This window comes from Mercenaria mercenaria, chromosome 7 (assembly GCF_021730395.1).
Source record: "Mercenaria mercenaria strain notata chromosome 7, MADL_Memer_1, whole genome shotgun sequence".
Taxonomy (NCBI): domain Eukaryota; kingdom Metazoa; phylum Mollusca; class Bivalvia; order Venerida; family Veneridae; genus Mercenaria; species Mercenaria mercenaria.
The window spans coordinates 84,099,808-84,123,240 of record NC_069367.1 but is presented as its reverse complement, the minus strand read 5'-3'; the positions used below and the strand labels follow the sequence as shown (position 1 = coordinate 84,123,240).

The window sequence follows — 23,433 nt, the reverse complement described above, 5'->3', positions numbered from 1 at the left end:
ATATTGATTCATATGCAACAAATGTAACCGGGTATGATTGGACGCAACCCAATGATTGAACAAACAGAATACGCAAACTACTGGTTGAACAATTGCATGAAATGCAAGACACAGATAATTAACAAACAACCTTTTGATTATTTGCTTTTACTAGTTTATTTGAAGTTCATCTAGAATCCATATACTTCGACTTCACAAAGATGTAAATATTCGAAATGAGGATCACTCTGCTGAACACGGACCCAGCGCCCGTGTGTGTTTCTTGGACAGTCAATAGTAATGGCGTTCCCGTCGCTTGAGTGGCCGTAATAATAGCCACACTTAGTGAACATTGAAGAGTCTTTATCCAGCCTTGTAGCATTGTATGAGCTGACAAGGATAGTCAGATGGAAAGAACGACCTATAAAATTAAACATCTACAGTCTAAGAATGTATAACTATTTATCAAAGCGATATCACCCCTATATTGTTTCCGACAGGCAGCTGCAAGAATACTGATATATATGATCGGCGGATATCGGCTGAAAGTAGCTAGGACAACTTTGTTCGATAATGATCCTAAATATAATTTGTTTTTACTTAGATGTAAGCACACGGAAAACAATTGTCGAAATATATTTTGTGTTTCTTCACATATTATTTGTTAAAAAAGATTTCTTAATTACTTAAGGGAGTCAGTAGTGCAGTAGTTAGCAGGTTGGACTACAACGCCAGCATAGTGTTCAGTGCTGGGTGATATATTTAAACTGGTACCGTTTACAGCAGTATCAGCCTAGACTAGATGCTGGGGAGGTAAATATGACGTCTGTCGTGGGCTCGGCTGGAAATAATTTGTTCCATCCATTCCAGGTGGGGTCTTTCGTCGACTATCCACGTTGAACAAGACACTTTACCTTTACCTTTTATTTTGAAAAAGATATCTAAAGGCGTTTAATATATTGAACTCACCGTCGGCTCCTGCATCGTCTCTCTCATACAATTTAACTTTTGTTATCCTATAGTCATTCTGTAAGTCCACCGCCCACCATGGATAGTGCATGCCTTGGGTGTGCATACAAGATCCTTTGTAATAGTCCTTTGTACGGTTACCATCCACTGCAAGTTCCGGCGTGCCATACACCCCTTGGTATACAGAGCTCTCGAACGCCGGTTTGTGTAAGGCTAGATTTACAAACGCTGAAAAAGAGATGAATCTCAAAGCAAATAAAATGTATTCCAATGTTACTACTCCAAACCTATTGGAATATCTCTTGGAATTTTTATTTTTATCACGGCCATTTGGATTGCATTGTTCGTCTCAAGATCATAAAATTTGATTTTGAGATCAGCTTAAGAAAGCAGTGTTGTCAATGGTCCATTTCTAAAATGGCACGAACACAACCAAATGGATGCTTAGCTGTAGTCAAACGATTAACTTTATATTATTATCAAAATATCAGAATAAAAGGGATCTTAAGCGCATTTTCATGTTTGAAAAAAATGGACAATTGCTACATGTGTTCTATCTATGTAAACGTTGTATAACATAATTTGTGTGTATTTGTTTATCTTAAGTAAATAATTATTGTGACTGATTTGGAGTATATCGTTAGGTCACGTTGGGATGCGCACGGCATTTAAGCGCATATTTCTGTATTGTCCTTGCGCGAGCGCCAACGTGCCATCACGAATGTAACGTTTGAAAGTTTTTGTGTCTTTTTGGCTCCCGCACGAACACGAAATGTGACATAACGAAGCGTAGAACTTACGACTGAACGAAACATTCGAAATGAAACGTGCGCGCTGCTATTTTAGCACATTTCGTTGTGTTAGCGTGCAAAGGTCAGACAACGAAACATTTCTTTTTCGTCTTGGCACAGACGCAAACTCACCAACAAATACAGCACACTCCGACACGACAAATTGAAACATTTCATTTCATCTTGGTGAGCCTGCCAATGGAAAAGACTCACAATTTTGTTTATTGTGTTTCTCTGCGAATTTTGGCTTATTTTATTGGAACCTACCAATACATGAATTCATAGATGTGTTAAGGACAAGGATCTGTGAAACAGATAAGAGACAATACAGATAAGTGATAAATTAGCACAAGTCCAACAGGCGGCGGTCTGTGACACAGATACGAGACCATACAGATATATGATAATGCAGATAATCGGGGGAAAATGGTTTGATATACAGGCAGGAGACAATACAGATTAGTGATAATACAAATAAAGTAGTCAAGTGCCTAAGCCACAGATTGGAGACGACACGGATAAGAGAAAATACCGTAAATATGAGAAAGCAAGCATTTGTGAGACAGATAAAAGCCAATAAAGATAAATGGAAATATACAAATGTATATCAATAATATTTTGTTTGTTTGTCTTTGGTTTAACGAAGCTTTTCAACAGTATTTCAGCTATGTAACGGCGAGCAGCGTACCTAAAAAGTGTTCCTGAATTCTGTATCAGTACAAACCTGGTCTCCGCAAGTAACAGCAAACTTACCCACATGAATCAGAGGTGGAGGACGAGAGGACGAATGAATTCAGACACAATGTCCTTTATTAAATCGTCATGGAGAACAAACGCCTTGCCAGGGATCGAACTCGCGACCCCGCGATCCGTAGATCGTCGCTTTCCCTACTGAGCTAAGAGGGTGGGCTCATATCAATAACAATGATTATGATACTGATAAATGAAAGTATAAAGTGTCAGCAAGGGTCTGTGAGACAGATAAGAGATAAAAAGATAAGTTAAAACAAAAATAATGTTAGCAAGGGTCTATGAGACAGATAAGAGATAAAAAGATAAGTTAAAACAAAGATAATGTCAGCAAGGGTCTGTGAGACAGATAAGAGATAAAAAGATAAGTTAAAACAAAAATAATGTCAGCAAGGGTCTGTGAGACAGATAAGAGATAAAAAGATAAGTTAAAACAAAGATAATGTCAGCAAGGGTCCAATCGACTGATAACAGGTAATACAGATAAATGGCAATACACATACTCTCGTTTCAACCAAGGTAATTGAGACCGACAAGAAATAATACAGATAATTTATAACAAAGATACATGTAATGTCAGCACGGGTCTGTGAAATTGACAAATGACAATATTATAAGTGATAAAACAGACAATGGGAGAAAGTTTCTGTGAGATAGATACAAAATTACAAAGATAATTCGAACAAGGTTCCGTTGCACAGATAAGAGTCACTAACAATAATTAAATACAAATGTAAGCAAAGGTTTGTCAAGCAGATAATAGAAAATTCAAACAAGTAATAATACAAATATTATAGGTATAAGGTAATCAATTCTTGCATACCAGACGGGGATTTCTGGTATCTTTACCGGTGCTGGAAAAATCCATCTTACACCCCGGGGTGTAAGATGACTCTCGTGCTGTAAATGACGTATAATGAACTGCATATATGTAGAAGATTTATGTAGTAATTTATATTTTATTTTAAAAACGGAATAAAAATTCAATACCTTGACAGTTCCTATTGGTCCCTGATAGTATATTTCTCGATTCAAATCACGTTATTTTATCAAAAATTCATAACGTTACGCTGTAACTGACAAAACCAAACCGGAACTAAACATTGTTGTTTGTTTTGAAGCGTCATGACGTCTTTCCTGTTTACGGACGTTGGTTTCCCGCGCTTTGTTTTAATACACTGCCATAAGAAATAGTTCTAAAAAGAAAGCCGTTCGATTGATTTTATTCTTATTATTATTTCTTGAAATCGGTATGCAAGAAAAAGATTCTGTCACTGGTTATAGGTGCAGATGGAAATATCCGGCTCTCGGGTAACTGTTTAGGCGGTAACTCGGCTGGGAGCCTCGTTACCGCCTAAACAGTTACCCTCGAGGCCGGATATTCCCGTCTACACCTACAACCAGTGAAAGAATCTTATATTCTTGCATACCAGACGGGGATTTCCGGTATTTTTACCGGTGCTGGAAAAATCCATCTTACACCCCGGGGTGTAAGATGACTCTCGTGCTTTAAATGACGTATTACGAACTACATATATGTAGAAGACTTATGTAGTTATTTATATTTTATTTCGAAAAACGGAATAAAAATCCAATACCTTGACAGTTCCTCTTTGTTCCTGGTAGTATATTTCTCGATTCAAAGCACGTTATTTTATCAAAAATTCATAACGTTACGCTGGAACTGATAAAACAACACCGGAACTAAACATTGTTATTTGTCTTTGAAACGTCATGACGTCTTTCCTGTTTACGGACGTTGATTTCCCGCGCTTTGTTTAAATACGCTACTATAAGAAATAGTTCTGAAAAGAAAGCCGTTCGACTGATTTTATTTTTATTATTATATCTTGATATCGGTATGCAAGAAAAAAATTCTGTCACTGGTTACAGGTGCAGATGGGAATATCCGGCTCTCGGGTAACTGTTTAGGCGGTAACTCGGTAGGAACCTCGTTACCGCCTGAACAGTTACCCTCGAGGCCGGAAATTCCCATCTGCACCTATAACCAGTGAAAGAATCTTATAGTATCCGTGAGAGAAATGACACAGATAATGTAACGATTTTCACTTTACATGTGCAGTTCTTGTTACAAAGATCGTTGTTGCAGCAATATACACATCGTGATTGGTGGCTTGAAGTCTGTCGCTTTCCAATGATTTGGTTAAGTGTTCCAGTATAGGAGAGATCCTCACAGATCTGCAAGTATTTAAATACTTTTGAAATATGAGCCGTGCCATGGGAAAACCAACATAGTGGCTTTGCGACCAGCATGGAATCCCTTAATGTATAAAAAAGTTGTGGCACGGACACCAAAAACCTGTTTTACCTTTAAGTGTCGCATTAAAGAGAAAAGGAAAAGAATAAGACGGGCATTAACTACATACTGCCGATGAGTGTGTGTGTGTAAAATTTGAGAGAGATAGATGTAACAGTATTCAAGTAATTGCACGACCAAATTTATGAGGAAACATATACAAACAGACCGAACAGACAGACCGCATGGTGACTCCTATATACCTACCTCTTTCAAACTGCGTTTGCGGATTATATTATGAAGAAATACTACAGGAGCAAGGGAAAAGTCGATATTTTATAAATAAGTCAGTTGCTAACAGGCATACAGTCTCTTTTACGAAAGTCGCAAACATTTGTACAGTACTCAAGCAAACATGCATGCAGTCATGAAATCTTTCATTGACGGTTATAAACAAATTGGAGATTTAAGCAATCATTTTACTTTATTTTACCAAACTAGTACTGTGTAAAATAATAAAAGATTATTTTGATTTGTTAAGTTGTTATGTAAAGTCAGAAAGTACATTAGCATTGACATATGATTACTAGACACGCCAGTCCACATCTGTTAGATTGATATACATGTAGATTATTGATGCACTTTTGTAACAGTTTATATCAAACCAAAACATTTTGTCATGTCAATACGTCAGGAAGCAAGATCAGGACTCTCATAAAAGAATACAGAAAGTTATCAAAACGAAAGTTTTACACCATCCATTAAAAACAGCATGCCAAAATCATCAATCTTGCACTCTTTGAACAGCCTGCAATGATCCCGCTGCAGGAACAATGTCCAATTTTAGCCCCTACTGAACTACAGGATATAAACGGAATGGGGACCCATCCATCTCGTGTTTTTTTTTTCACAAAATAGTAAAAATGTTCTTGAGTATCAATCAACAAGCACGGAACCCTTCTGTGATTTGAACTTCCCGCGCCAAGGTGACTCTCATCGATTCATACAAAGCTAGCAGCAATTTGTTTTACAACTGACATCAGAATTTTACATGTATCGGCTGTTTAAATTTTCTAAAGAATTAACAATCATCATCTCTCACCTTAATTAACAGACATTCAAAATCACGAAGTTCTAATTATTACAAATATTGCGGGGCCGAAATTCGAAGTGTACCCTGCTACCTTATTTTTCACTTGGCATGGCAACAGAGGTCTAAATTAAAGCTAATTTCTGTTTTAACTTCATCGTGGATGTATTTTTGACATTTTGGTAGGGAAAATGGGAGAGCAGGTTGTATTTGGTGAAGTGAAGCTCAGTTTTAGTGTGAGTAGTACTTCCAGGTCACAGTAGTGTGATTTTGCTGTGCTTTTACAGTAAGCAAAATTAATGTGACAATCTTGAGAGAGAAATCTCTCTTAGAAGATATAATTTATGACCCCTACTTCTCTTAATTTTATATCAGTTTTATCATAACTCTGAAAATGAGGTAAGGATTTGTTCTCTGAAATGGGTCTAGCTATGTTTGGTAGCTCTTTAAAAAATGTCAGTTTTATATAGAATATATAGGGAAAACTATTTACCTGTTTGTGACTTTTATATGTTAATCAGACTAACACATTATGATTAAGAAACATGTTCAACTTCCTATAAAATTTAGATATACATACCATCAAAGCATATCAGACACTTTTAAATGGTATTTTTCAACTTTTACCTATCAGTTTAGTGTTTTAATCTGTCGCAACAGGAAGAGGGGTGAATACAGACGTTTATAGGGTGTGAATGTAGGGCATGGTTATGGATTCTGCGGAGTCTGAACAACTAAAAGACAACTGATATTTTAAAATCATTATTTATTATAAATTCTTTTGTCTGACGCGCGCAACATCGTTCTCTATTTTGCGGCCGAAAAGGAATAATTCTTAAATTGAGAAAGCATATAGTATCTTTCTAAAGATTTTATTTTCAATTGACAATCGTGACTTTCATTTTCATCATGTACCACTGATTAAACGTAACAGAAAATGGTCTAATAAACACGCACAGGAGTGTCCGTTTTCCATTTTTTTGCAATTATGTGAGCTTCTAATTAAACCAGGAAGGTCTAATACGTATCAGTTGTTCCAGATTAAACATACTCCACAAATAAGCATGCCTTTTTGTTGGGTTTGACGTCACACTATCATATGTCATATGGCGAATTTCCAGCTTTTAATGGCGGAGGAAGACCCCATATGTCCCCCCGTGCATTTTATCATCAGGGGCGGGCACAGGGTTTAAACAAAACCGCCCTTTCGTAACCACGGATGGCATCATCATTTAAGAATTCACTCGGCCCCCGCATCTTGGGGGCATTTGAAGTCAGCGACATTAATCATTTCGCCGGGGAGGCCCCTTAGCAATTTTTAAATTTAGGGGGCTGTCCAGTATCGAAAAAACCCCAAGTCCCTAAAATCCCAAATTTAGGGGTCGACGGGCCCTTCCCCTTGAATTGTTTTTTAAAGGGCGGGCGTTCTTAACCGAAAACGGGGGGTTTTAAAATTAAAGGCCCCGTTGCTCAACAAAAGCCCCGGGAAATTTACTGTCATTTTTCAGAACGGGGTTTGTAAACCCCCCGGGGAAATTAAAAAATGGGTTTTTGGGGGGGGGGGGAAAAGTGAAAAAAATTTTTGGGGTTTTTTTTAGGGGATTTTAATGTTGTGAAGAAATTTGTATAAAATTTTGAATTTAATTTTTTTTTCTTAAAAAGGGGGGTTTGGGGGTTTAAAATAATGTAATTGTTAAAGGGAAAATTTTTGTTTAAATAATTAATTAAATTTTGGTAAGACCACAAATTGGGGTGGATATTAAATTTAATTAGGGAAATAAAAAATTATGTAAAAAAGTTTTAAATTTGGGTTTTTTTAAGGGTTTTTTTGGTTTTGAGAATTGGTTAAAGATAAAGTGAAAAAAGTTAAAATGGGTTGAAAATGGTGCCCCCAACCCCCAAAAAGAAAATTGAAGTTTACGGGGAAAAAAGGGGTTTTGACGACGACTGATAAAGAAACAAATTTTATTTAAAGTCGGTGTTTAAATATTACAACATTACTATGTATAGCAAACTGCCCCGACATAAAAAAATTAAGGGGTATAGGGTTTGGGTTGTAAAAGTTATGCCCCTTCCAAAAAACTTCGCCCGACTGTTTTAAGGCGTTATAGATTCTATTATTCCTCTTCTTAAGTTAAATCATGATCTGGTTGCTATCCCAACGAATTACCTTACCCCAATACCCGATGTTCCGTTTTGACCATTCCCTGATTATGGGTTAATTACTGAAACCCACTGACTATTACAAGTTTTCTATTTTCCGAAACCTTTTAAACCAGGGAACCCCAACAAACCCCCCATTTCCCCACCCCCCTTACCCTAAAAGCATTTTCAGCCGCATTTGACCCTTTGAATGTCTCGCCCTATTATCCTGCAAACCCTCAATTTTTGGGACCTTTTTAAATTTCCCAAAGTTTTTTTTTTTAGTTTTTTTCCCCACTTAAATTTTTATCACAGATTTTAATTCTTTCTCTATATTTTGAGCCCCAAAAACTCAAACGTCCCCAAGGGGTTGAGGGTTTTGGGTTTTTAAAAAGTTTAGAATGCGCCTGGAAAACAACAAGCAAACCCTTTTAAATAGGTATACGCAAAAGGGGGCTCTGGGGCAACTTCCTACAACCCAACGAAAATTTTGTACCCTTTTCAATAAAACCCTAAAAAAATTTAAACTTTTCAAAAAATTCCCCGAAATATCCAGATAATTTCTAAAAGAAATCAAAAAAAAGGAAATCTGCTAAGAAAGGGCCCGTTGTGGGCATTAAAAAAAGTTTTAAAGAAAAAATGTAAATTATCACAAAAAATTTTTTCCATAAAACCCTTTCCACTTTTGGGAATGACTTTTCAGAAAATTTTGGGTTTAAAATCAAGACAATCCCAACGTAGAGTAGGGTGGGGGTTTTTTTAAAAACTGCAAAAATTCAGTCACTTGATTTATCACGTGACTTATTATAGGTCATCACGGCGGACGGAAAAAAGGGGCAAGTTTTCCTATTTGAAAATCTAGAGTCTCTGCGTAAATCGCAATTGTAGAAATGATTTGGCAATGAAAAAATGGGGTATATGTTATAGTCCCTTATGACCCTCCCCAAAAAAATCGGGAAAAATTCGGCAAGCAAATTATAAATTTTTGATTGATTGAAATTTTTTTAACCCCTGCCCGTTTTTTTGTCACGGGGCATCAGTACCTGATTTTTTTTGGGGCCTGATCTTTTGTCAAAAACTCTGTTTATTTTAACCACTTAAAAAATAAAATCGGGTTTATACCCTAGCGGTGGGGAAAATTTTTAAAGGGCCAAATATTTTCAATTCCCCAAATTTTCAAGGGTTTTTTGCCCCCTTTTGACATTTTTGGCCCCTTAATTTTTTTTACCAAAGATGAAACCTTGCCCCTTAGTGCCCTTTGACCCCTATTTTAAAGTGAAAACCTTAAACCCCTCCCTTTTTTTTATTTGACACTTAAACCCCTTAGTTTTTTGGGGCTAGGGAAATTTTTTTCTGCATTTAATTTCTTAATTTTGGAATTAAGTCCGGGAAAAAGCGTATTGAGGGACTTTTACAATTCAAGGCTATGAGTAGGTGAAAAAATTTGGGTTTATTGGTGTTAGTATTTTAAACAAAAAAATTTTTCACAAACGTTTGCGGGTTTTTTTAAAAAATTTATTTAGATGAAATTACTAATCATGTTAGTAATTAGATATAAAAAACTTCTTTTCAAATTAAATAAAAAATAACTCTCTTTTCGAAACTTCTCATTTACTGGTATCCTACTTTTTTCATAAATGTAATTTTATAAAATCCCTTTAACCCAAACAAATTTACATGAAACAAAAAACATAAATAAAAACATTATCCCAAAAGACAAATACGAAAAACAAAAAGTAAAACCCAAAAGACAACAACGACCCCAATTAAAAAAATACTCCCCAAAAATTTCATAAAACATTAATAAGTACATTTTGTACACAATTTCCATGAAAAAAACATAAATTTTTAGCATTATAAAAAAGAAAACAAAGACACAAATAAAAAAAAATACATCACAAAAAAACCCAAAAATCCACTTTGTACACTATTTTTAAATGAAGACACTAGTCAGTCTTTTATTAAGCACGGCGGGGGGGGGGAATTTTTGATTTTTTAGATTTCTTTAGGGCCCCATAGACCCCCCAACCAACCGGGGCAAAAAAGTCTTCACACAAAATTCTGGCCCTTGTACTTGTCCCAAAGCCCAAAACGGTTTGCCCCATTGAAACACACACTTATGACGGTTTCTGATCATTTGGCCAGTTGAGAGCCCAAGAGAAACAGGTTTTGATACCAACTTTCCTTCCTGATGAAAAAATGGAACTACCTTTTAAAATCTAGCTGTTTTGCCCCCCAGCTTTCGGTTGAGGCCCGTGCCAAACTCACAGCGTTGTTTTTGCATACAGGCTGCCTGTAGACACTCCTCTCGTGACCGCCACAAACTTAAAGCAAAACCCCACGGGTCCCAGAGGTTTTGGAAGAAAACCCCCTGGCTGCGAGCTGGTCAGGGCGCGGTCCCCCCCCGGGGACTTGGAACGCTCTCTTGATGTCCCGCCCCCGTGGGAAAAGGAAACCCAAGTGCTTGCTTATCAGCTGATGAAGGGTTTGTCCGCCCCGGGAATTTTTTGGCAAACCGTCCCCCAACGGGGACGAATGATGGACGGGTTCAAAAAAAGTTGTATCAGTATAAAAATTTTTTTAAGGTTTTTAAAATTTTTTTATGATTAATTAAATCACTTAATTTTTTCCCTCAATTTTTTTGTAAAGTTAATCACTTTTCTTCAAAACTTTTAAATATATTTAAACTTAGATAAAAAAAGACATTTTGTTTTTAAGGGAATTTTTCCAAAAAAAAAATTACCCGGGATAACCCTTTAAAAATTTAAAATTAAATTACGGGAAAACCTTTCTAGTTACATTTTGGAAGGGTTAGCCCCCCTTTAGGTAACAGGTTTTTTGAATTGAAAACCTAATTAGAGTAATTGGGGGCACATTCATTTTAAACAGTCAGTTTAATCCAATTATCACACCCCAGTAATTTTTTTAACCAATCACCACCCTTTTTAGGGAGTTCAAGAGCCTTTAAAAAAATAAATTAAATGATAATAAATTGAAAATCTTTTTAAAGAATAATTGTAATTGATGTTTTTTTAAAAAATTTTTATTTTGAAATTATTTTTAATTTTGGAAAAATCTTTTTTAAAAAAATACTTTGAAAAATTTAAACTTGAAATAAAAGCTATTATAATAAGTGTTAATTTAAATTGCTCAAATCTTTTTAGTAAAAAATTTTTTTACCCCAACCACAAAAATATTTTTTTTCATTTACAGGAAAAAATTTAAACAAACACACCCTTTAAAATTTCTATCAAATTCTGACTGAAATAACTACAATACTTTTAAACTTAGTAAATTTTTATAAAATCTTTTTTGCAAAATTTTACCCTTTTTACTTTTTTTAAAAAAAGGGCAAAAAAACCCTTTTATAAAAACAATTAATAAACACTGCTTTGTGTGATAAAATATGTTTTGGGGTTGGGTCCCAAAAATCTTATAATTTTATAGTTTAGGGGAAAATAATTGCATTCATTCCAAATTTTAACAAACAAAAGGAAAATACGTGTAATCCGACAAACCCCCCAAATAAATAAGTCAGATTCAATTTTTTTAAATGAGTAAACAGAACATTAATTTGAAAATGCAGTCCAATACCCCAAAATTTACAAAAAATATCATTTTGCCCTCATTTAGATTTAATAAAACCCAAAGGGGTAAAATAGAGTATAAGCAAACCCTTTTACATTTACCGACTGAAAATTTTTTTTCTATGGGTCCGTCTTTATCTTAAATTACTTGCAAATTCCCCCACTTACAAAAAATTGGAAATAAATTTTTTCTTTGATTCAAAGTCATTCTATATTTTAAAACAGCATTTTACTTACTATTATACTTTAAATCTTTTTTTTTACAAAATTTTTTTATGTTCTTTTTATTTTAAAAAATTTTAAAAATAATTTTAAAAAAATTTTTGGGGTTTTATTTTCTGTTTTCCCTTTTCCTTTTTAAAACAAAAAATAATGAAAAAATATTTGACCAGAATACTGTAAATTATTCAAAAAAAACTGAAAAAAAGCAAACTATAAATACTGCACATTAAACATATAAATAAAAATTTTTTTCATTTAAAACCCAAAAGCAAATAAAAAAAAAAAAATTAGGGGTCAAATTTTCACTATAAAAAAATTGAAAATGGGGACAAAGTGTAAAGGGGTTTAAAGGGTGTCATCTTATTTTTTTAGGGGAAAAAATGTAAAGGGGTCAAAACGCTTGCTTTTGCCCCATTTGACATTATAGGAAAATTTTGGTATTTCTTAAATAAGGAAAAAGTGGTTTGGCGGGTTTCCCCCAAATATAAAGCCCCTGAACAATACCCCCAATTTCCTATATCTTTCGGGCCTTCCAAATTTCCCCCCGTGCCTCTGTTTTTTACATGCGTTTTACTATTTTTCCCCGCAAGATTTCTGACATCACTTAATTGTTTTTAAACAAAATTTAACATTTTGGTTTTTTCGTAATTGAAAAAGGGCCAAAATCAAAAAAACATGTAATTTGCCTTAATCCACATTTTTAATTTCTTCATAAAAAAGGTGAAGATGCTACAATCGGTTCCCGAACAGCGAACTTATTCACCCGGGAACCGTTTTTCTACCCAAAAATCCCTTTGGCATAGGTTTGGGGAACCCGGGAATTTTATTTCTATCCCTAAACGGCGAAATTCACTTTGTTTCTTTTCTTTTAGTACATTGCATTTCCCTTATCTTAAAAATTTAAATTTAAATTTTTTACTTTTTTCAAAAAGCTATCCCCTGTTATTTATTTTGTGTTTTCTGTGTCCCCAGAAGTAAACTCCCCGGGCCTATTTCCCGCCCCATTTTGGAAAAAAAAAAAACTGGACAATGAAGGCGAAAGCCGAAAAAAACCCCGAAATTTTAAAAACCTTAAAAGGTTTGAGCCAATAAAAAAAACCGTTTAAAAACTTTTTAAAAATTTCCCTTTTTAATTAATTGATTACATTCTTGAACGTGAAATGCCGAGGTGTTAAAAACCTTTTTTTAAAATCGGTTTTAAATTTTTAAAGGGGAAATTTAAAATTAAATTTTTGTTCATCTATAAACATGAAATTCCAAAATACAAACCCAAATATTTTTTTAAATTTTTAAAAAATTTTTAAATAAAAAATTTTAAAGAAAAATTTAATAACTTTTAAAAACTGCGAAAGTGTATTTCACGCATTTATTTCGTACTATTTATAAATTTTCCAAATAGGGCAGACAGGGTTTAATATTTTGGCGGCGAGTACCCCTTTTAAACCCGTAAACCAGTAAATTTCGGGAAAAGTAAAATTAATTACGAAAATACCCATGTATAATGCCATTTTTTTGGGCCCCCCGGCCAAAACCTCCAAAACCGGGGTCCCGCATAATACCCGGTATAAAAATTCCCCCAAACTTAAAAACAATTTTTTTTGGGGTTTTTCGCCTTTTTTGGAAAAGGGAAAACCTCTCCCGGGGCTTACTGTCTCTGCAAAAATTTTAAGTTTGGGCCTTTACTTTTCCGTAAAAGATCGAATTGTTTTTTTTTTCTTTCAAACAAAATTTTTTCAATAAATTTAAAAGTATTTTGTTTAAAAAATGTTTTTACTCACAGAAATTTTTATATTTTTTAAAGATCGAGAATTAACTTTAAACAAAGATCAAACTGTGAAAAACATGATTGCCACGGGGTGACACGTTAATTGCCGGTAATTACTGGCTTTATGTTTGCCCAAAAACCCTATAAACACCTTTTGTTATCTTTTTGAATTGGAACCCCGTTTTTTTTAAAAGATACCCTTCCGAAATATTGAATCGCTGCTATTATTTTTTCAAAATAGTAAAAAAAGGGAAAACAACAAAATAAACAAAAATTTACTGGTTTTTTTTTCGAGAAAAAAAAAATCGTAGTACCCGTGAGAAACCCGGGTGCTCTCCCCCCGCGGAGATAAAATTTATTCCCGGTGTTTTAGTAAAAATTTTTTAAAAAAATAAAATTTGGCCCCAAAAATTTTTTTTTTTTTTGGGGGGGCCCCCCCTTTTTTGGGGACAAAAAGGGATGCGCATTATACACCGGGGGCGCATTATACCCCCGGGTTTTACGGGAAGATAATAATATGCAAGACACTTACCAAGAAACAAAAGGGTTTTTGGCAGCATTTGGGATTTAAAAAAAAATTTCCGGGTTTCCCCCGCCATCCGTTTTTTTTGGGTTAGAGAACCCTTCCGGACGAAAAAGTTCGGGAGTCTAGGGAACCTTTTCCGGTTTTCTAACCAAATGCCTCAAAAAAACAAGTCCAAAAGCAGTTTTTTTTTAAAATATCCAAATTTTCATTTAATTTTGGGGGGGTTTTCAAAAAAGGTCTTTTCAATTCTCCTAAACCAAATTTTATTGAAGGGGAAAATTTTCCCTGGGTTGGGAAAGACATAAAACGGGGCCCGAATAACACAAGGGCCTTTTAAAATTTTTTTAAAAAAAATGGCAGCCATGATTAGGTTTTCACACATGGGGGAATCATCCTTTAAATTTCACAATGACTGTTTAGGAATCCAAAAACAAAATTTTTGCATGTAAAGACAAAAAGGGTTATATTCAATATCATATATTTCCTTTTTTAATGTTTTTTCCCAATTTTTGGGGGTTTAAGTGGGGGAATAATGGGGCAAAGAAGATACAAAAAGGGGATATTACTAATTTTTGTTGCCCGAAGAAGAGGGTTTTGAAAAATTTTTACTTTTTCCAAAAACTAAAAAAACTATTTTTTATACCCGGGAACAAAATCTTTGCATAAAAGAAAGGTTTCCCCCGAAAAATTTTAAAACCCCCTTTGTATAAGGGGGATTTGCCAGGGCGTTTTACACATAATAAACCTTTTTAAACTGGTTTGGGGGGTAAAACAAATTTTTTAAAAACGGGTTTTTGTATAAGAAGGGGAACCCGAATTTTTAAAAACTTTTTTTGCTCAAATTTTGGGTTTTAAAAAATTTAAAAAGGGGTTTTTGAAAATTCGTTTTTCATATTTTCCCATTGAATATCTTTTTAAAATGAATACCTTTTTTAAATGAAATAAAGATTTTAAAAAGCGGCGTAGGATGCTCCCGACTTTTTGAAAAAAAAACCCGAAGCTAAGCTTCATAATTAAATTTCCTTTAAATTTGAAAATTTTTTTAAAAGGAAACTTTTAAAAGCCTTTTTTTTATACAAATTTGCATTTTTAAAAATTTTGATATTATTTTTGGGGGTTTTAAAAAGTTTTTAAGCCATTAAAAAAATCACTGGGTTTAAAAAAAAAAATGGACACTCGGCCCTCTGCCCCCCCATCTTTTTCTTATCATTTTTTAAAAAAGAAAAAACAACCGATTTTTTTACAAAAACAAAACTCTTTCCCCCAACGACTAAAGGAAGCACAGTTTTTGAATTTAAAAAAAAAATTCAAAAACAAAGTAAAATTTTGGGATTTTTTTTCTTTCCCTTTATTACAAAAAAAGTTTTTTGATAATCTGCAAATTTTTTTTTTTTTATATATATACTTTTCTTTTTTTAAAACCCTTTAAAAAAAGGGAAAACTTAAACACTACCATAATACATAATTCAAAAACTTTTTTTTATGACATCAGGGGCTCCAAATGACCAATTAAAAAGCGCCTTTTCAAGTACCCCCGCCCTTCCCCCTTTTTAAAACAATTTTTTTGTACATTAAAATATAGTGACTTTCAAAGTAAAAATAACACTATTTTTAGAATCAAATTAGATTTTTGACTGCCCCTGCTAGGAATCCAAAATTACAAAACTTCAAAGTTTCATTGAAAATAATTTTAAAAGGAAATTTAAAGGTTTGGGTTTTTTTTAAAATTTGAGATTTTACACAAGGATCTATGATAAATTTCCCCCTAAAATGTAATCATTAAACCCCAAATAAATTTTGTAACATTCCGCAAAAGTTTCGGGCATGTTAAAATTATGATGGCCCTAACCCCTCACCGGGGGGGGGGGGGGGAAAAACCCGAAACGTGGGATTATTGCATGGTTCTAAAAACCGGGGAAAAGGATTTACCTATAGTGTTTTATTAAAGGAAACGAAAGGGGTTGTCCCTTTCTTTGATTGTTCATACTTTGAATAAAACCATTTTCTCAAAACCCGTTGGTTTATTTTAACCCGATAGCAGTTATAGTCTAAAAAATGAGACCCCTTGGGGAAAACCATTTTACTTCCTTATATTTTTATGTTGTCCCCTAGAGTACCAGAAGGATATCACCAGTCCAAAAAAAATATAAAAAATCTTCAAATCTGGTTTTAAATTATTTGGGTAAAACATGGATATTTCGGCTAAAATCACTTTGCCCTTTATCAGTTGCCTGCACGATTTGGGGCATGGGTGTCATGGGTTTCCTTTTACTTTTATGCCCGAGACCCCACATCTAAAAAGGCAGGTGAAAGAAAAACCCTACTATAAAGCAAACTTTAAACAGCTGGTTTGGGGCTTCCAGCTGTTTTACAGCCTTCTCTTGGGAAAACGTTACAACTCAAAGTCATGTGACCCCCCCGACCAGAAAACATGATCATTTTCCGTGAGGCTAATGAAGGGTATTCGTATACCGAAATATCCCGGTAGATAAACCAATTTTTCCCTTTTTTCAAAATACAGTCCCAAATAATTAAAAATATAAAAAATATTGGGGATAAAATTTTTGGCAAGGTCATTATATTCAGCAGCCATTTTCCTCCCCACCCTACAACAAGAAAAAACCTTTTCTGTGGTGAACCCCACAAGGGTTTTACATGACGATTTTTTTAAAAACCCAAAACAAAAAAATTAAATATTTTAGTGAAAAATTTAAATCCTGAAAAAATATCCATTTCTTCCCTTTTCCCTTCCATTGATGTTTAGTTAAAAATGTTAAAAACACAAAGTTTTTTCACTGGGTTTTAAAAAACGCACCTTAAAAAATTTTCACAAAATTTTACAAAGGGTCTGCTTGGGGTCACGTGATTGATAACGGGACGGGCAGTGTACTGGTTTGGAAAGTGCAAGGGGGACATGAAAGGAAAAAAAGAAAAAAAGTTAGCCAAAAAAACCAAAAGTATTTTTGGCATTTTTTAATGTGTTTTAAATTTTTGTTTTTAAAACCCCCAAAAATTTTTCATTTTATTAAGTTTTACTATTTTATCTCTTTAAATATATTTCTTGATCGTGTTTTTTACCTAAATCTTTTTCCCCCACAGAAAAAGGTTTTTTTTCCCTTTTTTTGATGTAAAAAGGGGAATTAATTCCCCTTTACAAAAAATCCAAATCAGTTCTGACTACAAATTACAGGGAAAAATTTTTTTTTTTTTTTTTTTTTTAAAGTAACAGTAAATGAAACCCTTTTCCCCAACCCCAAATTTAAAAAAAAGCGAACCCCTTTTTTTTTCCCCAATTTTTTTTTAAAAAATTCTCAAAAATGACCTGAGACAAAATGGATTTGTGCAAAAGTGTATTAAATACGGGAACAAAATAATTAAAAAATTTTAATTTGAGGGGTTACTTTTTGGGGACTGCCGAGTTTATCGTTGGGAAAAAAAGTATAACAACCCAAAAGAAACTAACGACAATATATACATGTAGTTTTGTGCTCTTTTTTTTAAAAAGCGGCGACTGCGGCAATTTGGCAAAAATTTAAGTCTGGGAAAAACTTACAGTGAAAAAAATTTTTAAGGGGAAAAGGGTATTACCCCCGGCTGGAAATTTAATTTTCTTTTTCATTTTAAAAATTTCTGAAAGGTATATGCCCTCAATAAATTTTAAGTGTATGTTTTTTTTACAAAAAATTTTTTTATCCCATTTTAAAAAAAAGGGTTTTTGTGTTTTTTTTCGTTTTTACATCGTGTGATTTTTTGTAAACCCAAAAAAAGGTACATGATGCCCCTGGTTTTTGAGGAAAGGGGCCCAAAATTTTTAAAGTAGGCCCTTGAAGTTTTTGACCTTTTTTATAAAATTTAAATTTTACAGAAAAAATTTTAAATGATTTTTCACAAAAAAAAGTAATTTTTAAAATAAAGATTTAGTTCTGTTGTATTTTTCCAGAGTTTTAAAAGAATGAAAAATAACAGGGTTTACTTTTATGTACCTTTCTAATTTTAGTTTTATAAAATTTAAATTTCTTTTTTTCATACGGGGAAAAAAACAGGGAAAAAGTTTATCAGAAATATATTAAAGTTTGTTGTGATGGTTTTGGGGCTTATTTTTTAGTTTTCCCGCAATCTTCCCCTTTTTCCCCCCCCTTTCCTCTAGCTGTTATTTGTTTTTTTTTTTTTTGGGGGAAGGGGGATAACCCTACTACAGTTTAAATTTTAGTTATAATTTCAGGGAAACATTTTCATAGTTTAAAAATTCCCTTTTCTAAAACCCATTACCCTTATGTAAACAAATGTATGAATTTTAAGGGGAGTTATACTCATTTCATACTGGTCCTTTCTCTTTTTTTTTCGAATCCATCTTGGGAAAGTTTTGACCTCATTTAATTTTAAGAAGTGATTGTATCAAACAAAATGATCCTTGCTTTTTTTTAAACACTTAAAACCCTTTAACCTGCTAAAAATTTTTTTAAAAAGAACTTCCAGCATTTTACTTGAAGCAATACCATTTTTTAGCCCCTACTGGGTTTAAACCATTTTCAGGGGCTATAGGAATGCCTTTTCCGTCTGTCATTCCATCTTCCGTCCGTCCCCCAAAATTTTATGTCCCGTCCATAATCTTTTCATCCAGAAGGGATTTTAAAAATAACTTTACAAATTTTTTCCCCATGAATTTGACAAAATGTCATGGGCAAGACCCGACCCCCACTTTTGGGGGAAAATCACAATTTGGGGGTCAAAGGGCAACGGGCTTTTTTCCTGTCCTTTTCCCAAAATCGCCCTCCTGAAAGGGGTTTTTTTTATAAATTGGCACAAATGTCCCCCCATAATAAGAATTTGTCATGCACCCCTTTCTGACCCCTAGCTCAAAAGGGGCAAGGCACACTGGCAGTCAAAATGTTAAAATGGGAAAGAAAAGGTCTGTTTTGGGTCCCCCTCCCTAACTCTGGGCATTCTTTAAAGGGGTTTTAATATCACTTTGGGAAAAAAGTTCCCCCCATGAAAGGGGGAAATTCATTTCAGTAATCCCAGACCCCTGGCTCAAAATTCAAGGTCACAGTTTGGGGGTTTAAAAGGGCAACAGGGCTTTTTTCCTGTCCGGGGCCATAAATTTTGGGCCCTCCATGAAGGGATTTTAATATTTCCTTTTGGGACAAAGTTTTCCCCATGAGAGAAAGACGTTTTATTTCCCAAAAACCCCAAACCCAAACTCAAAAGTCAAAGGTCACATTGGGTCAAAGGTCAATAGGGGTTTTTTTTTTTGTCCCCTTTCCCGAACCTATCACCAAACAAGGGGTTTTAATATTACTTGCATAAAATTTTTTCCCTTATGAGACGAAAGTGTCCTGGGGGCAAAACCCAGAACCCTAGCTTAAAAAGGGCAAGGGCACACTTTGGGGATCAAAAGGGGCAAAAGGGACATTTTTTTCTGTCAGGGGTATATACTTTGGCCATGCAAAAAAGATTTTAAAAATTTTCTTGGCCCCAAATGTTTTACCACTATTTGCGGGGTGTCATTTCGGGAAGAAACCGGGCCCTAGGTTTTAAAGGGCAAAGGTCCCCCTTAAAACCAAAGGGCCGATACAAGAAAACTTTTTTCTGGAACTTTTTTTTCTTTTTGCAGAGGGGTTTTGGTTAAAACCCCCAAAATTTTACTAACCCTAATGGGTTTTTATGCGCAAGAACCCGGGCCCCCCAGGTTTTAAGGTCCCAAAGGGCACACTTAGAGGTCAAATGCCAATTAAAATGACTTTTTTTTTGGGGCTTTCTTCTTCATGCATGGGGGGTTTTGATTAAAAATTAAAAATGTTTTTCCCCCAAATTTAGGCACCCTTTTTTTAGAAAAATTCCCTTTGGTTTTTACTAAAATAAACTTAAAAGTAAATTATTTTTTTACAGGCCGTAGGGGAAAAAACGAACCCGTTTTTTTGTGGGGGCAGCATTAAAAATTACATCTAATTGGGTTTGGTTTTAAATTTTTACATATCCCCCACCAGGGAAAGAGTTTTTTAAGTGGCCATAAAATTTTTTTTTTTTTTTTTTTTACTAAAAAATAACTTATATGATACCTTTTTTTTAATTGGCCAAAAATGCTAAATGAAAAAAAACTAAAAGGTTTTTTTATATAAAATTTTATTCCAAGTGTTTGTTTAACATATTGTATAATTTTTACAAAAATTTTTTATATTTATTTTAAAAATTTTCAGTTTATTTGTTATACTGCAGTAGGAAAATTAGGTCCCTTTCCCGTGGAGCCCTTTTTATTTCATAGCAAAACTTCATTCCCTTGTTTTTGAAGGGGTTTCACTGGAAAAAATTTTCCTGGCCGGGGGAAGGGAAAAAGTTCATGGGGCCAATAAAGGGCCCAAAATTTTGCCTGGGGCACAAAGGGAAATTCTTGGAAAAAAAGGTTTAAAGGTTTGAATCTTGTTGTCACTTAGGTACCCTTATTTGGAGCCAAAAGGTTTAAATTTTTTTTTTAAAGAGAAGGGGGAAATGCGTTTAAAGGGGGTTTGGGGGCCCCTTATTTAAAAAATTTAAGAATGGTGGGGGGAAAAAGGGGGGGGTTGAAATAAAAGTTTAAGGGGTTTAAAATTTGTAAATTATTTTAATGATAGAGCGTTGGCCCCAAAATTTGGTTAAATCCATCAAAATTTGCACCTTGGGAGCATTAGGCCCCCGTTAGGGTTAATTCCCCCATTTTGGGACCAAATTGGGAAGCATTAGGCCCCCGTTAGGTTAAATCCTCCAAATTAGCACCCAAAGGTAGAGCATTAGCCCCATTTGGTTAATTTTCCCTCCCATTAGCACAAATTTGGGAGAGCATAAGGCCCCAGTTAGGTTAATCCATCTATTTTCACAATTGGGGAGCAAAGGCCCCAGTTAGGGTTTAATCCATCTAGTTAGCACAATTGGTAGAGCAAAGGGCCCCCGTTAGGGGTTTTGTTTCCCTCTAGTTAGGGACAATTGGTAAGCATAATGCCCCCTTTTGGTTAAGTCCTCTTGTAAACACAATTTGGTATACATAAGGGGCCCCAGTTAGGGTTTAATCCATCAAATTTGCATAATATGCCCCAGTTAGGTTAAGTCCACTAGTTACACAATTGGGAGAAAAAAGGCCCCAGTTAAAGGGTTTAAATCCTCCCAGTTAGCACAATTGGTAAGCCTTTGGGCCCCCGTTTGGGGAAGTCCATCTATTTTTCACAACTGGGGAGCATTAGGGCCCCGTTTTGGTTGTCCCCTCTGTTAACACAACTGGGAACATTAAGGGGCCCCCGTTAGGGTTTAAATCCTTTTAGTTAGGCCCCCAAAGGTAAGCATTAGGCCCCAGTTAGGTTTAAATCCATCTTTGTTTTCACAACTGGTAGAGCCTTAGGCCCCCCTTAGGTAAAGGGTTTTAAAACTTAATGCGCAGATATTATGTCCTCAATGATAATTGACCAAGTCATTGTGTCTAAGTTCATGTGTTCTCATAACTCTGAACTGTGTGGGGGAAAAATTTTTCCCGTAACTTTTTGGGGAACGGGTTTAAAACTGGTTTAAAGGGTATTTGGGAAAACTCTAAATTTAAATTTAACTTTCAATGATATATAAATAAAACACTGTCGAAAATACAGTGAAACACCACTTATTTCTTACTTGAGCACCAAAGGCTTATATATGTGTTCCCGAGCTGTTTTCCTTACTATGGAGAACTGTCCTACTTCACCCGGTGTCGGCTACCTTCCTCATCCGCACCTTGGTTAAAGTTTTGATGTACTTTCCAGGGGAAAATATTAACTTTTTTCAGCCAGGGGCCACCTGGGCCCCTAACTTTTAAAAACTAGGGGCCCAGACCAAAAGTTAGGGGCCCAGTTAATACGGTCAGGTATCTGTAGTGAAATATTGCATTTCAGGTTGCTCTCATACAAACCGGGTACATGTATGTTCAGTTGATTATCAACATTTACAGGGGATTAATTGATACAAGCTAATGCTTGTTTTATGTAATTGTACAATTGTATTTAATGGAAAATAAATTAAAACCTTTCAAAACTCAACAGGTTAAAATAAACATATTCAAAATACATTCAACATGTGACAGTGTTAAACTTTTCAACTTTAAATGTTTCTCATGTCCCCCAACAGCAAAAACTGCAAATGAGACCATTATCAGTATTTTGCAACCAGAGCCTGTTTTCTTCCCATTTTTTGTTAAAGTTCCTGGACCTTTTGTTTTTTTTCATAATCTTGATAATATTTTCGCTTTTCGGCCGCCGTTTGTACTTGCTTTTCAGCGGGCTTAGTAGCGAGCATAGCTCGCGAGCAATTGCGCGAAGCGCAATTGCGAGCGCGTGGCTCGCCTTACGGCAATGTGTAGGCGAATATAACAAAGGTGTGCCGAATGGGGCAAAGTGATGTAGCTGAAAAATTTTCCTCTTGTCTGGGCGCCGCCATTTTTGGTGCCGCCATTTTGTTCTACTTCCGTCAAAGTCGGGAAAATTGTGTTTTTTTTTTTTTTAATTTTATATTTGAGTTACAATCTCTATGTTCATTAGGTGTCTTTATTTTTAAAAAAGTTATGTTATGGAAATAATTTCAATTTTGCTTTTATTTTACAAAGTGCGTGTCCCTAGACGACAGGTGCTCACAGGAAATGCTTTGTTGGCAGTGAATACAGAACTTCATTTGATTGCTGAATATTATCCATCACTCAAAAATAATGCAAGAAAGATTTCCAGTTGGTAGAAAAAAATATGATTTTCTTTTAAAAGATCAAGCATTGGCCAGAAAATGGGATAGAATATCATAAAAAAGCATAAAGCAATAAGAACGCCACAAACAGGTAATGACGTCCCCGTGACACCGGCTTTCCATAAATTTTGCAACGTATGATATCCGCTGTTACAGGTATAATGACACTAAATTTTTGTTTCTTTTCAAGTGAATAGGTTCTCGGAATTGTTTTAAGCAGTGAATAGTTTCTTTGCCGTTTAAGCTACGCTCGCTCAGAGGCTTTGCCTTTTTCATATTAACCCCATCAAGAAAATGGCACATTTTTTCCTAAGTTTACTGGCTTCGCGTACATCACACATAGGGCGCCGCCATTACAAGGGAGATAACTCGCATCGGCGTGGTATGTCTAAAGTTCGTTCCAAAAAGCTAGCAGTTCATCGGCATCTCTACACGAGATGTGTAAATTAAGTTTGTGGTTCCGATAGTAATGAAGCACATGCAACAGTGAAAACAGATGGCCACTTTTGCGAACCACGCTTTCAAATATTGCGCCACATTGGGAGGAAGCATTGCGCCGCACATGGGGTCACATGGCGTCGCAGTTTAAACGTGTCCGGTATAGACCGGTATAACGGACTTTCTCTTGACA

General features: G+C 34.8%; 1 protein-coding gene across 1 annotated transcript; it reads right to left on the bottom strand.

Annotated features, from left to right (window-relative positions):
* Nucleotides 1-131: 131 nt before the first annotated feature.
* LOC123553749 (fucolectin-6-like) lies at nt 132-1,911 on the bottom strand. The gene is made up of 3 exons (XM_053547304.1): nt 1,872-1,911; nt 949-1,176; nt 132-400 (listed from the first exon to the last, which is right to left on the bottom strand). The coding sequence occupies exons 1-3, from the start codon at nt 1,909-1,911 to the stop codon at nt 171-173; spliced, it is 498 nt and encodes a 165-aa protein (XP_053403279.1). The 3' UTR covers nt 132-170.
* Nucleotides 1,912-23,433: the final 21,522 nt, after the last annotated feature.